We start from the raw sequence: 17,703 nt of genomic DNA, 5'->3' as shown, positions 1-17,703 counted from the left end.
GAAGGAAGCCGATCGAAGAATTCGCTTGGGATGGGCAGCATTTGGCAACCTTCGTCAAGTCCTCAAGTCGTCTATACCGCAATGTTTGAAGACGAAAGTCTTCAACCAATGCGTCTTACCTGCCATGACATACGGTGCCGAAACGTGGACACTAACTGCGGGACTAGTCCACAAATTCAAAGTCGCTCAGCGTGCTATGGAGCGAGCTATGCTCGGAGTATCTTTGAAGGATAAGATCAGAAATGAGATTATCCGGAAAAGAACCGGAGTCACCGACATAGCTTGCAAAATTAGCAGGCTGAAGTGGCAGTGGGCTGGTCACGTATGTCGTAGGACCGATGGCCGTTGGAGCAGACGAGTCCTAGAGTGGAGACCGCGAATCGGCAAGCGCAGCGTAGGGCGCCCTCCAGCCAGGTGGACCGACGACCTTAAGAAGGTGGCGGGCACCAACTGGATGCGGAAGGCGGAGGACAGGGAGCTTTGGCGCACCTTGGGAGAGGCCTATGTTCAGCAGTGGACAACGATTGGCTGTTGATTGATTGATTGATAAAAATTTCTTATAGACTGATAGCTCTTTAACTATTGCTTTCTTACTTTTTGTATTGGGATACGCTAATATTTTTATGGTTATGATCATAATTTTTTAATAATATGAACTTAGTCGTTTTCAAATGAAAGATATCTAACAAACGTGGCTGGAACTTATCACTGATTATTTATTTATTTATTTCTTGGGAAACAGTACAATTACACAGATAATAAATAACATATAAACCAATCAAGTTTCCACTAATAACTATTATACAAAACCTTGCCGCTATTTATAAAAGTAACCTAAAGTCACATTCGCAATACACAAAAAACACAATTTTACTCTTTAAGATAATAATTTGGACTTATGTTGACGATCGTTTTTTAATGTAACAGTAACAGCCTGTTAATGTCCCACTGCTGGGCTAAGGCCTCCTCTCCCTTTTGAGGAGAAGGTTTGGAGCTTATTCCACCACGCTGCTCCAATGCGGGTTGGTAGAATACACATGTGGCAGAATTTCAATGAAATTAGACACATGCAGGTTTCCTCACGATGTTTTCCTTCACCGTTAAGCACGAGATGAATTATAAACACAAATTAAGCACATGAAAATTCAGTGGTGCTTGCCCGGATTTGAACCCACTTAAGATTCACGCGTTCTTACCACTAGGCCATCTCGGCTTAGCATTAATGAGTATACGCTAATTGCTCATTTTGAGGTGTGATGATAAATATTTTCAAAGCTAGCGCTTACTAATTTTTTATCACTTATCAAAGTTATAAAAACATAATTTTATCACGTTTAATTGGTCTTGGTTTTTACAGCGCTTTTTGCTTTTCTGTTAATTAATAACGCATGAATTTCTATACAGTGACTTTATTTCGTAACTTTAAATTCTGCAGCAATTTTGAATTTTAACTGTATATTAATTTAATTTAGACGCCTTTCAGCTACATTTCCCGTTTAGCTGGTTAGCCCGCTAAATAACTAGCCTCCGAGTTACGTGTTATGATATACAGTTTCATATTAAAACCGGCGCTCGACCGCGATGTTACATGAATATCTCACACTTGCTTCGACGAGTGGTTTTACTTAACACAACAGTTAACCTATATGAGTATGTATCATGAAAAAGTGTGTTTAAAGATTTTCAATTTCCCTCCATCATACATTTGTAAAACTGTGTTTGCATATGAACGATACATAATTTGACTGGCTATGACGCAGTATACGTAAACCGCTAATTAGATTCTAATGAAATATATTACAATAAATTTGTTTCTTTGTTTGTCTCATATCGTACGATTTATTCGATTTAGTTGAAACTTAGAATTCACAATTGTGAACAAACAATAGTGTTTGTAATATTGCTGTAGTACCATAAACGTTGAATACGTGTCGTATGAGTAGCATCGGATAATTTAATTTTCGGTCGAAGTTATATTGACAATAAGTAAACAAAAGGCAAAATAATAAACTATATGAAATAGCACATAAAACCGGTGGCGCCGATCACGACCAGGCTTTTCCAGCGTGAGGATGTATCACTTTGTACCACTAGCACGCGAGAGTTCAACGTAAATATTTTCCAAAATATACTGCGATTCGGTTGCTTTAATAAAAATATTATTTTATTCTTTATTGAAAATATTTTCCTAACGTGTATGAAATCTAAATATCCACACTGTACCCTCAAAAATATTAATAATATTAAAAAAACTGTATAAAGTACATATTTTTTTTTTTATATATTCGCCGGGAGGGCAAATGACTCTACTCCACCTGATGGTAAGTGGTAGTAGAGTCCAAACGCGACGACGGCCAGTACAGACGGGAAAAACGTTCTGCACTAGCCGCCTTCGCCTTGCCGGCCCGCAAGATGCCTCTTCACGCCTCGTTTGAAGGAACCCGGGTTGTAAGAGGAGGGGAACACGTGAGCTGGTAAGGAATTCCATTTTTTGGAAGTGCGACAAAGAAAGGAGTTGCCAAATTTCTTTGTTCGCGATGGAATTGATGTCACAGTTAGGCGGTGACATCGAGAACCAGCTCGCGTGGACTTAAGAAGGAAAGGGGAAGCGGGAATTAGAGAGAATAATTCCTCAGAGCACTCGCCGTGATACAGTCGATAGAAAGCGCTCAGTGCTGGTATCACACGACGCAATTGTAAAGGTTCAAGGGTGTTTGTGACCTTTACGTCGCCAATAATGCGTGCGGCACGTCGCTGCAACCGGTCCAAGGCCTCAAGTAGGTACTTAGCGGAGCCATCCCAAAGGTGCGAGCAATATTCCACGCAAGACCGTACCTGTGTTTTGTACAGCAGGCACAGTTGTTGTGGCGCGAAAAAGCGCCGCACCTTGTTCAGAACTCCGAGTTTCCGTGAAGCTGTTTTTATAACAGCCTCGATGTAATCCCTTGGACTAAGGTCGCAGCGAACGTCAATCCCCAGCATGGCGATTTTGCTTTGCATCACCAGCGGAGTACCACAGAGGGAGGGAAGAGGGGAAAATGTTGACTTTTTCGCCGTGAGAGCGCATACCTGTGTTTTCTTGGCATTAAACTCAACAAGATTATCAGAGCCCCATTTGGCGATGAGCTCTAACGTCCTATCGAGTTCAATGACAAGATCCTTCCGCCTCTCCTCAATTTCCGCTCGCCCAGCCACTGCGCGTCCGTGGTATCCACCATGCACTGTACTATCGTCTGCATAGCAATGTATGTTCCCAAGAGAGAGCATATCATTGATATGCAAAAGAAAGAGTGTGGGAGATAGCACAGATCCCTGGGGGACCCCAGCATTCACTACATAGAATTGTGAAGCGCAACCATCAACTAAAACACGAAGGCTACGCTTGTGTAGGAAGCTGGCAATCCAGGTGCATAGCTGAGCAGGCAGACCATATGCCGGCAGCTTGGAGAGAAGACTTCTGTGCCAGACCCTGTCGAAAGCCTTGGAGATATCGAGGCTGACAACCAATGATTCTCCATGCTTGTCGATAGCTTCACCCCAGAGGTGCGTTACGTACGCTAGAAGATCACCTGTGGACCGTTTTGGTCGAAACCCGTATTGACGATCATTAAATAAAGAGTGATCTTCTAGGTAATGGATTAGTTGGTTGTTTAAAATCCGTTCCATCACCTTACAAAGTACTGAGGTGATAGCTATTGGCCGATAATTTGCCGGGTCAGACCGATCCCCTTTTTTGGGAACTGCTTGTACATTAGCTCTTCTCCAAGCCTCCGGCACACTTCCCGAAGAGAAAGAAAGTTGGAACAGGCGCGTTAATACAGGAGACAGCTACGCTGCGCACTTCTTCAGCACTATGGCTGGTATTCCATCGGGACCGCTAGCTTTCCGTACATCAAGTGATTGCAGCTCCGCACGCACATCACGTTGCCTGATTTTAATGTCAGGCATCGTATGGCCACATGCAGGTATTGTAGGCGGCAGTGCACTACAATCATCGATGACGGAATTGTCGGCAAAGAGTTTAGCCAGGAGATCAGCTTGCTCTTGCGGACTGTGAGCTAGCGATCCGTCCGGATTTCTGAGCGGTGGCAGCGAAGGTTGGCAGAAATTGTTTTGCACAGACTTGGTCAGACGCCAGAAGCTACGGGAGCCCCTAGGATGCGAAACAAGGTCATGACCAATCTGTACAATGCGCTGTGCATCCGCTCTCGTGTATGCCTTTCTACAGGACTTGGAATTTTTATTATAGTTTGCTTTCAGTGAGTCAATGTTAGATGCCCCGCTAATGCAGCCGTTGATCCACTTCCGATATGCCGCCTGCTTAGATGATACAGCATCGGTACATTCACGAGTGAACCAACGGTTACGCGTACTCCTACTGACGAGATCTGAGCTAGGAATGTAGTATTCCATTCCCATCATGATCTCGCCAGCAACAGCAGCGGCACTAGCTGTCGGGTCATTCCCACTGAAGCAACGTTCCTTCCAAGGGACCGACGCATAGTAATCGCGCATACCGTCCCAATCCGCCGACTTATAGTGCCAAACGCGACGTTTGCATACCGCTAGTGGCGGCAGCTTGGCCTGTGGCACTCTGGTAGAAATAAGGCTGTGATCCGAAGAGCCAAGCGGAGCCTGAACCACAACCTGATATTCCACCGGGTGAGAAGTCAGCAGAAGGTCCAGTAGAGAAGGTGCTTGCCCATCAATGTCTGGGATCCTGGTGGGCTGATCAACCAGTTGGGTCAAGTCATGTGTGAGAGCAAAAGCATGAGCAGTCCTTCCAGCATGGTCAGTTTTGAGGGATTTCAACCAGGATTCGTGGTGAGCATTAAAATCCAAAAACACCAATTCCGCGTTAGGAAATTGCTCTTGCGCAGCATCGGCCACCCGACTAAGATGGTCAAATAATCGGCTTGTCTCCAAGTCACCATTGTGGGATCTGTAGAGGCACACGTAGACTCGGCTCTGACGAACCAGGTCCACACGTACCACCAACATGGAGAAGGAGGGATCCTCCAAGCAGCGCAGTCGGTGACAGCAAACATCCGTCCTGACGAACAAGCATTCTCCGGCTTTCGCTTTGAAGGATTCTTCAAGCGTGTAGCCGGGATAGTTAAGGTAGCTGGTGTCGGCAGGGCGGAGTATTTGCGTCTCCGTGAGAAACAACATTGCTGGCCGTGCTGTCTCGAGATGGTGGTGGACAGCGTTGAGGTTAGCGTGGAGTCCTCGGATGTTAGAGAACTCGACCTCAAACAGCGAGGGTATAGTGGGGGTGTGCAGCGGAATAGCCGTTTCTTCGGGTCTCCCTGTCTGGCAGGTCAATACAGTTTCCCCCGGCATTGGTTCAACAGCCGTCTCCAATTGGACCAACACCCATCGCGGCAATACTCGCTCGGGCTCTGGCTGTACGCTGGCTGACCTCGAATCGCGGCTGCAAGCCACTTCACGAGTTTTTCACCATGCCTACGGTGGTAACAAGCCAGGCGGATGTTAGCATCCTACCACCAGATGAGCAGATGGGCGCTCAGATATCCCTTGGTCGCCTCTTACGACACCCATGGGAAAGAGAGGGGCAGTGAAATGTATTCTTTCTCCGTCACTGCACGGATGAAATATAATTTACATATAATTATAATATAATTTACATACATAACGGGAAATATAATTTTCTAAATCGTATCGTCCGTCGCACAGTTTTTGAGATATCTGAAAAAAGACATTTTCCAATGATAAAATAATTGCAAATTGCCAAACGCATATTGAATTGAATACTTTCAAGGATCAAAATTATTTATGCAATCATTACGTTCCATCAGCAGTGTGTGAACGGTGCACACAAGCGTAGCATTGCATCGAATTTGCCGCAACTTGAATAATCAAATTAACTCAGGGTAAATTTTGAGGTGTTGTACTATTAAATTGACAATTAATAATACAAATATGTAGTTCTACTGGTCGTAGGGCTTTGTGCAAGCTCGTCAGGGTAAGTAACAACCACTCATCAGATATTCTACCGCAAACAGCAGTACTTGGTATTGTTGTGTTCCGGTTTAAAGGGTGAATGAGCCAGTGCAATTACAGGCACAGGGGACATTACATAACATCTTAGTTCCCAAGGTTGGTGGCGCATAGGCGATGTAAGCGATGGTTAACATTTCTTTCAATGCAAATCTCTATGGGCGGTGAGCACTTAAGACCAGTTTACCCAATTGCTCGTCTGTCTACCTGTTTAAAAAAAATGTACAATATATTTGTTAGCATGTACCACATAATTACTAATTAAAAATAGATTATTTATTAAAGTGACTACATGGAAATAAAGTGCCCAATATTCTGGCTTCTTTTTTGCATGAATTAACTGGCTTTAGTGAATTATCAGTATCTGCCAGATTTCAGATCGTTAATGAGTTAATTCAAAATGGTTATTATTTTTGTTTTAAAACATTAAAATTAAAATTTATTTAAAAACCAGCAGAAGAATCAGCCAGGCTGCTTCTTTTGCTCGAACTCGTCTCCATATGAACTTGGACAAAGCCAAGATAATGTTCAACGAACACGTCAACCCGGAACCGGTAACTCTTAATGGAGTTCCTCTCGAAGTTGTTCAGGAATATGTATACCTTGGGCAAACTTTGCAGTTGGGTCGAAAGCTTTCGTCACTAATACCGCAATGCTTGAAGGCTAAAGTCTTCAATGAGTTCGTCTGACCGGTTATGACTTACGGAGCCGAGACGTGGACACTGACAGTGCTTTTGGTCCACCATTTTAAGGTCGCTCAGCGAGCTATAAAGAGGGCTATGCTCGGAGTTTCTCTGAAGTAAGCTGAAGTGGCAGTGGGCTCGACACATATGTCGCAGAACCGACAACGATGATAAAAACCAGCATAGTTAGTGTCATAACAGTATTTCCCATGCAAACGTTGCTGTATTGCGTCACAGCAAAAGATTTTTCTCCGACTCAGACGCGTTCGAATACGCAAACGCCCTTTTCTTACGGAAGACGAAGATTACTTCATCAAATGAGATTGGGGATTGTAATATTAAAATGGCAATAAAAAAAGAGATCTAAAGATAACCGACGAGCTTTCTTAGAGCGAAGGGAGCGACGATTATATTGCAAAAAATATTGCTTAGTATCCACAGCTGCTCCATATATGTCTATTGTAGAAGTATATATGAAGCATGTTATATACCTGTAGTTTACTTGTTTCTAGAATTTAATCTTAAATTTAATTAAATACTAACATGTATGCGGTCGCCGTTGTACATAAGTACGACGTATTTGTTATTATTAGTTTTTTTATTTTTAAAATCGGAGCAAATATTTTCTACAAATTAAGAAACTAAAGATAACCCAAGCCACGAATTACGTATGTGGAAAAATTGAAAAAAATAAAAATAATTTGAATTTAGAATACAAGAGACGTTTTTAATTTGAACATACATTTTAATTAACTTGTAACTGAGAAAGGCAACTGTAGCAAATATTAAACACTTTTGACATACACGCATTAATATACCATGTAACCAAAATAACTTATACGTTTTGTTCTCGTTTTCGCTTCCTTGAGTTTAATATGTAACAGTTGATACTGAAATTAAATTATACGAACATTACTGCGTTTTCCGCAAATTGCTTATATGCGTTGCGAATTTGATTTCCGCTTGATGATGAATTTGCACACATATATAGTAACTGTTACGAATGGGTTTCAATGCGTTTATCAGGTGAAATATATTACAATTTTATTTCTATTTTTTTCTGACTTTCATCGTTAGCGAGATAACTCGCAGAAGATGACCAACGTCGCCTAGCACCTTGTGCTATCATTATCATGCATAAAACTCGGCAACAAGAGCTCTTGCTTCAATTCATTTTTTGAAATAAACGAAGAAGACATCCACTCTTCCGCACTGAAAGAAAAAAAAAAGAGTTATATAAAGTAACAGCCTTGTAATGTCCACCACCTATGGAAACACACTGATTATCGCTGATTCATCATCATCATCATCATATCAGCCGAAAGACGTCCACTGCTGGACAAAGGCCTCCCCCAAGGATTTCCACGTTGGCCGATCTTGCGCTGCCCGTATATGACTCGTTCTAAGTCGTCGGTCCACCTTGTAGTTGGTCTGCCCACGCTGCGTCTTCCGGTTCGTGGTCGCCACTCGAGAACCTTTCTGCCCCAGTGGCCGTCGGTTCTGCGAGCAATGTGCCCCGCCCACTGCCACTTCAATTTAGCAATTCTTCGGACTATGTCGGTTACTTTGGTTCGCTTGCGGATTTCATCATTTCTGATTCGATCTCGTAGAGAAACTCCCAGCATAGCTCACTCCATTGCCCTTTGAGTGATCTTGAGCCTTCTTATGAGGCCCAATGTGAGCGACCACGTCTCTGATCCATAAGTCATCACTGGCAACACACAATGGTCGAAGACTTTCGACTTGAGACACTGCGGTATTTGGGATGAGAAGATATCGTGTAGCTTCCCGAACGCTGCCCAGCCGAGTTGAATTCGTCGATTGACCTCTTTCTCGAAGTTGGACCTACCTAGTTGGATGGTCTGACCTAGGTAGACATAGTTGTCTTCAACTTCGAGTGCAGAGTTTCCAACCTTGACTTGAGTGGATGGAACATGGATGTTCGACATGATTTTCATCTTGTCCATGTTCATTTTTAGACCCACTTGTTGGGATATCCTGCTGAGGTCATCGAGCATAGTGCCGAGGTCTTCCAAGGTCTCAGCCATAATTACAATGTCATCGGAAAATCGAAGATGAGTGATGTACTCGCCGTTGATATTGATGCCAAGTCCGTTCCAGTCCAGAAGCTTGAAAACATCTTCCAATGCAGCGGTAAACAGTTTCGGAGATATCACGTCTCCCTGTCTTACACCTCCCTGCAGTTGGATAGGTTTTGAGTTCTGATCCTGGAGTCTGATCGACATGGTGGCGTTCTCGTACAAGCACTTTAACACCCTGATATACCGATAATCAATTTGGCACCTTTGAAGAGAATTCAGCACGGCCCAGGTTTCGATCGAATCAAAGGCTTTCTCATAGTCCACAAACGCTAAGCAAAGTGGCTGGTTATACTCCTCAGTCTTCTGTATAACTTGCCGCAGCGTATGTATGTGGTCTTTTTCTTTTTTATAGAATAGGAAGGTGGACGAGCATATGGGCCACCTGATGGTAAGTGGTCACCAAACGCCCTTAGACATTGGCATTGTAAGAAATGTCAACCATCGCTTATAGCCAATGCGCCACCAACCTTGGGAACTAAGATTTTATGTCCCTTGTGCCTGTAATTACTATGGTGCTAAAGCCTTTCCGGAATCCGGCTTGTTCGGGTGGCTGGAAATCGTCAAGCCTTCGCTCGAGACGATTCGTAATGACTCTCGAAAACAACTTAAACATGATAGCTAGCAGCATCGGCTGATCAACAGACAGATTGGCATCGCTGTTATTATCATTGTTATGAGATTTTTGTCATTTTAAAGAAACACAACGTGTAACAGACAAGACAAAATAACTTTTATAAGTGAGGTTTTAAGTATACAACAAATAGTTGTCTTCATTTATTACTTATTACTCTATTGATATTACAATTATTTATTAATGTGTTAGTATTTAATGTTGTATCAATTTTTTATACTAATGTCTAAGAAGGGATTACAATAATATTAATATTTCATATCAGATAAGAAAAAGGTTCTTCAGAATATAATAAATGAATTAGTATATGTAGCATTATTAATGCTACATTTGGTGGTTGGCTACGTATTAAGTAATACGTAATTATGGGCCTTAATTACAAACATTTTTTGGTGGATAATGACTTAAAAAATGCCGCGTCTTCTTCTTTTGAATGTTAAACCAATAATGGCAGAAGGACAGTAGTTAAATAAACAGTCGCTAATCTACGTTTAAAAGTAAGGTTTTATAATGTCGTGGCAGTCCTAAAGTGAGACAACAGCTTAGCTTAGCGTTAAAATTATGATTATTAATATAACCTTCTTTCAGTGTACGTGTTGTTTGGTCTAAAACTTAATATTAAATAAAATTAACAATACAGGTAAATATTGTGTGTGTGTATGTGTGTATGAGTGAGTGCGTGAGCCTGTAAGTATGTAATGAAAAATTGTTTTATTGAAAACATTTTTCTTACTAGATACTATATTAAACAAACTAATAATTATACGTATGTGAAGAAATTTTTCCTCATCTAAGATGAGAATTTCTCATTTACCGAGTGAATTGCCGGCATAATTAAAAACTGATCGTTAAGCCGGGGTAATGGTACCCGCTTTTCTGCACTATTTATTTCGCGATAATAGCGATAAATTTATATGATGCTATATTTAGTGCGAATATTAGAATTTTTATTAATAAATGTTGCAAGCTTAGTGAATACCATCAGATTTTAACGGCAGATATTAAGCTTTTTTTTAAATTAAATTTATTTATTAGCAAAATTGTCCAGATTCGATAATAAATAATCTAATTAAATACTAAAATGTATGCGGTCGCCGTTGTACATTTTTTTTTAATAAAATAGAAAGACGGACGAGCATATGGGCCACCTGATTGTAAGTGGTCACCAAACGCCCTTAGACATTGGCATTGTAAGAAATGTCAACCATCGCTTACATAGCCAATGCGCCACCAACCTTGGGAACTAAGATTTTATGTCCCTTGTGCCTGTAATTACACTGGCTCACTCACCCTTCAAACCGGAACACAACAATAATAAGTACTGCTGTTTTGCGGTAGAATATCTGATTAGTACTTATTTGTTATTATTAGTTTTTTTATTTTTAAAATCGGAGCAAATATTTTCTACAAATTAAGAAACTAAAGATAACCTAAGCCACGAATTACGTATGTGGAGAAATTGAAAAAAAAATTGTCCAGATTCGATAATAAATAATAATAGTTTTGACTTCAGTCACAATCATAAGATTAATATTCAAATATATTAATCCTAAATTCAATTCACATTAGTAAATTCCAATCAAATTAGTCTTAAAAATATAAAAAAAACGTTTACTAACAAATTTGTTATATTTATTTGCAGGAGGTAGTCCTGCAAATAATAATAACTATACTAATATAAATCATTATTATTCTACGATAAAATATTATATGACATCACTTAATTTTTCCAACCATATTTTAAATCCAGTGGCTTTTGCGGTATTCGTGAATGTTATTACGATACAATATTGTTAAATAATATATATATATATAGAAATTAAATGAATTTTACAGGAATAAATTATCATATCGATTACCCCATAACAAAAGCCCACTGCTGGGCAGAGGCTCTCGTTTCGAGAAGAAGGTTTCTGCAGGGTTAATAGATATACATACATGTGACAGTATTTCATAGAATAGATATACTTTAAGTATATTCCTTTATCGCAAGCAGACGAAAACTAAGTTGATCTTGCCTGCTTGATCGCACAATCTTCAGTTAAAATTCATATGTTCTAACCACTGAACCATCTCGGGTCACGATAAGTCTTTTCAAATAATATTCAAATGCAAACATAGTACCCTTAGAGTTTTAAACGTATATATTTTCTGATATAATATTCAAACGTAAGGTTTCAGAGAACAATCTGTCTGGACCGAGGCCCGAAGCCTTTAAGGGTTGGAAAATTCACACATGATTTAATGCTATTACGATTCCCGTTGGAGGTATTTACTTCAGCACTAGTGTTTGATCATTGGTTTTCATGCCATTCCTTATAGGAAAACTAGCTTTAATAAGTATAGACTTAACGATTCTATCATAAATATTTAATTTCATCATTATAATCTTGAAAAGTGGATATAGTAAGTTTTTAATTTTAATGTTAAATATTTATTTTAGTTTTAGAATTGCTTATTATTTAATATTATATTTTTAACAGTGCTGTAATAAAAAAGATGGATTTTGTCATAATTTTTTCTTTAAAATAAATGTTTAACAATGAAAAGAACAAACAGACAACAACACAATTACATTTTTTTGGCCCAACCTGGGGCTTAAACCTAGGACCTCGGGATGTGCGGCCTTACATCTAGCCACTAGACCAACGAGGCAGTCAATTGATATGCATATAACAAATAAATTGTCATCATAATATTTGTTATATATATTTATTTAAACAACCAGCAACCAGTCCCTTGTTTTCTTATATACCTTACTATTATCAAGTTTAAAAGTTAGACAATTTTGAAAACATTTTTTATATACATTTATAAAAAACTACTAATGTTGAACGAATGCGAAATCATTGAATGATAAGCCAATTCGAAAGGCAGCGGTTCCTAAGCATATATATAAAGAGAAACTGAAAATGTCACAGTATAAAACGACGTTACGAATAACGCGATGAAGCCAGGAATGGACGCCAGAACATTATAATCCTTTAATTAAATTAGCACCTTATTTCCATAGGAATACATTGTAAGTTCTGGGATCTATGTGTACGTTTGCTTGAACCTTTGTTATGGAGATACAGTTGTTGAATATCCTAGGAACCCCTTTCATTTCTAATGGAGATATAATATAGTAAAAGTGGGTCAGTTATCGTCATGTCGGGTTTAATTAAAAAACAAATTAAACAGAACATTATTTCCAAATGATATAAATTTGATTTGTTTTTTATATAGTTTTCAATTTGATGTTGTTTATAAAGCATTTTATAATAGAGGGCTCTGTTTATTGTATTATACGTATTACTTATGTGTTTATAATTGTCCCGAACCGGAATAAATTTTTAATTAATTTCTTAACAGAATTTATACAATAAATTTATTTAATAATTTTATAAAATAGCACAACAATCTTTAGAAAATCTTATTTATAAAGATTGTTGTGCTGTTTTATAAATTAAAACAAAAATTATCTAGTTTTTTATTTATCTTTTTGGTAATGAGTTTGAGTACTTTAATTATTCATAATAAAATAAACGGAATAGAAACGTTTCTATTGTTAAGACACGACTACAGCACCACATGCGTCGAACTATTCTTTTCTCATCAATATCTGAACTGACCGGCCAACATTTTACGCGCTCTCATAAAAAAGTGTAATCTGTGTTCTCTGTGAGTTCTATCATCACATATATAAATGTGGTCGACTTCCTGCAGAAACTGGTATCCATGGAAGACGTATAAAAAGGAAGATCGAAGACACGTCCTGGGCGCAGTCTACGCAAGCTAGTTGATGCTGTCGAAGGTAGGTGCTTAGGCCCGATTCCCTGTTGTATGTTACAATAGTGTATTTAAAAATGCTTCTACTATATAAAATAATTTAATATAAAAAATGTAGGTATTTTACAATATTTAAAAACTAATTAACGAGACAAATTCATACATAGAATTACAAAACGGATTTTGATGTTATTATATGTCACTTGAAATAAGTAAAAAGTTCTTATTAGTGATAAAAAATTAACAGCTAAGACAATTTCCTGTTTAGCTCAAAGGATAAACTGATCTCAATTTTCTCGAGAAATTCAAAATGAGGGTGGATCGCGAGGGTAGCTAAATTACCCCCCATTAAAACAGACTTAATTAGACATATCGTTAATGATAATGAAATCCTAATGTAATTAAACGAAACTTACTCGTGGTTCGAACCGGCGCAGCTCGGAAATATGACATGCTTTAAATATTACGAGTTTAACATTGGCCATAGAATATAGCTGCCTATAGAAATGACGTCACTTCATTACAATGAAATATGAATGCTATTTTACCAATTAAAGCTTCACTCGCCCGACCAACTTTGACGGTTCGGTATTTTACCAATAAATGCCCACCGATCTATTCACCCGTATTATGTTCATGCATTATACAACACGCCTCAAATATTACTTAAATATCTCTTTATGTTTCTAAAACAACTGTTTCAAATTCCAAAGTTTAAAAGACAATAGTTTTTTTTAATGATATTAATATCAAAATTATGTCTAAAATTAATTTGATAATGATTAATACTTTTTGACAAATTTGTTTATGGGTTATATTTTATAAAAGATAGATATATTTTGTCGCTGTCTTTTCGGTATTTTTTTTAAGTTCGAAATATCTCGTAAAAGAAGTTTTTTTTAATCTGTTATAATTTCACAGCGATTGTGTCAAAAGTTCTTGGACTGTCAAGTTGCTTTCATTTTTGACAATGTCCATAAATATGACTGCGTCAGCATATAAGCATATAAAAATGAATAGTTGGGAATATAGAACACACTAGAAAACTTATAAGTTAAATGCACTGACTTTTCAAGAAATGTTACACCCGGGACAGGTAGTAATCGAAGTTATAATGTATATAATCAATATGTGCGTTGCTAAAATCTATCAGTATCTAATCCCAGTAAATATTTGTTCTTTTAGCTACGTTGATATTGAATATTAAAATTGTAACAAACGAAAGACATGTCACTTTCATAAGTTTTATGTTCTATGGATGATATGATTTCCATAAGGTCGAGAATTATATGAATACTTCTTGTAGATGTAGTTATTACTAAATTAATGATTTCATTACAAGATTGTTATAATGTGCGATAGTGCCGACACTAGTGAGCGTGTGTGCTTGTGTGTATACACATGCGGTACTTTAAACATGTACGTGTGTGTGTGTGTGATTACAATATCGCGTCTTTATTGCCAGTTGCACATATAACGCATATTTCTTAAAGCATTGAATCAGCTTCATGTCAAGAAGAGTTAAAATTATTGCTATCGAGAGCTGAACAAAACATAGATCTTTATTTTCGCGACTAATAGCAGCATTTACTTGGTGGTAGGGCAAAGCCCGTCTGGGTAGGTACCATCTACTCATCATATATGCTAACGCCAAGTAGCAATGCTTAGTATTGTTGTGTAAGTAGCTTGAATGTTGAGTGAGCTAGTGTGTTAGTGAACTACAGGCACAAGGGGTATAACATCTAATTTCCTCATTTTTTTCCTCATTTCCTCATTCCTCCTTAGGTTAATATGTGTTACAATGCTAATGTCTATGGGTGATGGTAACCACTTAACATCAGGCGACCCTGGTGATAGTCTGACTACCTATTACCAAAAAAATAAATAAAAAATACAACTATCGTATATAGATAAAAAATTTCTTGATTTTTTATAAAAATGGGAAGAACATTAAAATTGTTATAATACGAATTAGTGTATTCTTTCTTTTTTTTTCGTAAAAAGCTTGTAAGTAAATTTATTAAAATAATACTCATTATTTTCAAATTAAAAAAAACATGTTTTGGATTACATAACATAAAAACTTCATGGTTCAAAATGAATTTGTAATATTTTAATGAAAAAAAAAAAATCTATAGTACAATATTGCTGGTGAGGACTGGGCCTAACTGTCGGTAAATGAGAAACGAAGTACCTCAGCCTCACAGACGACGAGGCTTAACTTGTCTTAGATCCTAATTATACTTTATCGTCTCGGGCCAAGACCAATGGTTATATATTTTTACTCGACTCCGTACATAAGGAGAATAATGTTTTAACATGTTTATTATTTATATATGTTTGTTACGAGAATACGCTTGAACTATTTTCTCGTTAAATCGCAATTTAGATTCACTGGGCCTAAAAAGGAACCAGCCCTTTTGTTAATTTAGTGGAATCAGTAAGATGGGGTGTTATTTAGACCAAATCATTTATTTTTACATGAATTTCGCGTATATTTATTAAAAACTAATAGCACCGAATAAATAGTACGATCATTTTATAATTAGCATCATATTTAAGTTTCAATAATATTAGCCGAGGAACCCTAGTAACAAGTATCTGAATTTATATAATTTCGTCAAAAATATATTATTCAATTTAATCTTTCCTCTAATAATGTAAGGTGAAAGCCTATAAAATTATCGGCTTTGTCTGGAAGCTTTTAGAGGGAATTTATCTTTAAATTGAGCGAAAAAAATGAATCAGGTTTTACAAAAGGTGAACACTGACCTTATTAATATACAAACGTTTTTTCATGAATTAATTCTTAATTAAAAATGCCAGCTTATCAATTTATCACGAGGCAAAACTAAATATTGGGTATTTCTCTCAATTTTGTTGGGTTGCCGTTCCATTAAATTACGAGAGTGAGAGAATAGAGTGCACATATAATAGTGTTGCTCATACTTGCGCACTATTCATGTAACATCTTTTACGAAGTTACATAGTTCTTGGTAGTTTTACCGTGGCCGAAATTCTATTAAGAGTGTTTTAGTGAGTATCGAAATAATTACTAAAAGTGAGTTGTATTATTAATTATCCCTTGTATTGTTTGACTACGAGTCCTTAATCATAGGATAGTGAATATCTGTAATTATTTATTTATGGACAACTTCATAAACAAATTTGCAAAAAAAATCGTGGTTATGTCGTATAGAAAAGTTCAAGTTTCGATTTTTCTTCTTGACATGAAGCTCAGTCTGTGTTTTAATTATAAGCAATACATATATATGGTTTCTTCGTCAAAAGAGTTTGTATGTTATCTTTCTTGAAATCAAATAAATTAAAAAGGTATAATATTTTCGGTCGTCAATTTTGAATATAGAATTACTAGCTATGAGCTGTAACCGATCGATCGTTTATATAGGTATGTTTTTCTCGGACGGTTTTAAGGGTATACTTGGATGTTATATTTAGGAAAACGATTGGTAAGATTATTTCTGGTGTTTTGCGCTGGAAACCTGCTCATATCTGTCTATACTATTGGTCTACATACATTCGATACATATATTGGAAGGATTTTTGGGGCGCTGTTACAATTAAACAGATCTGTGACTTTTTCGAATGACATTTTTGTTTTAAAAACACCACGTAAGACTAATTGGAAAATGAAAAGGAAAAAAAAAATATTCGTGTACTACTTGTCTAAATAAATGTTAATAAATACGTTAATTAATGTTGATAATTTGATTTAATATTACAGTAGGACTTTACTAATTATGAAAAATCCTCGCTAGTTAATTCCAGCTGCTGAAAAAAATTTAATAAAAAATTTATTGATGTGTGCTTTTACACGTCGAATGAAAGTACGAAGTCGGATTAAAGTTTTTAAATTATGCACACAGACATACCCTTAAAAAAACACAGACTCGAACTAAATAGCACTATAATATCATTTTATAGAATATTTGTATATTTGTGAGAAAAAACATGAAAACTACTGGAATGATTTTATTGTCAGATCTATTGTCCTAAGCTGGGGCAGAGGGCGTCCAAAGTGTACAACCATCCGGTTGCATTAAGATTCCTGTTTAATTTTATTCCAGGTTTTCAAAATATACTTTAAAGGCTCCAATTGAGAGCTTGTATGGGAATGTGTTCAAGGCTCTTACTTTGCGTCTCTGCGTTTATTGTTTTACTGGCTAAAATTAGCATCCTAACATAATGTTAGCTTCATTCTAATTCCACTTGCAATTTTCAATATATCAGCAGCTCAATGACTGCTAAAGGTTAAAATACTTTCAAATACTCGAGACGTTCATGTGAACTAAGTACATGCTAGTTTAAATAAAAGTAATATTTTCTTTTCATAAAGATCTCGAATTATTACTCGAATATATTTTAAGGGCTTTTGGACTCAAGGTCAGACAAACCTTGGATTATTTACTACTAAATATCTAAGATGATTGGATTTAAGAAATTTAATTAATATTTGGATAACAAGCAAAGAGTA

At 37.2% G+C, this 17,703-nt stretch overlaps 1 protein-coding gene across 2 annotated transcripts in view; it reads left to right on the top strand.

Moving 5' to 3' along the window:
• Nucleotides 1–17,703, top strand: part of LOC126770539 (cytochrome P450 9e2-like) — a 383,011-nt gene that overhangs the window by 3,330 nt on the left and 361,978 nt on the right. The window contains exons 1-2 of one of the 2 annotated variants that reach the window (XM_050489979.1): nucleotides 12,380–12,459; nucleotides 13,146–13,233. In XM_050489979.1, coding sequence (XP_050345936.1) covers nucleotides 13,222–13,233 — 12 coding nt within the window. In that variant the 5' untranslated portion in view covers nucleotides 12,380–12,459; nucleotides 13,146–13,221. Of the gene's footprint in view, nucleotides 1–12,379; nucleotides 12,460–13,145; nucleotides 13,234–17,703 lie in introns of those variants that run through there. The other variant, XM_050489980.1, reaches the window with a different exon arrangement.

This window comes from Nymphalis io, chromosome 9, assembly GCF_905147045.1.
Source record: "Nymphalis io chromosome 9, ilAglIoxx1.1, whole genome shotgun sequence".
In the NCBI taxonomy this organism is placed as follows: Eukaryota; Metazoa; Arthropoda; class Insecta; order Lepidoptera; family Nymphalidae; genus Nymphalis; species Nymphalis io.
Note: the sequence above shows the minus strand (reverse complement) of the source record. Positions and strands in the feature narration are given on the sequence as shown.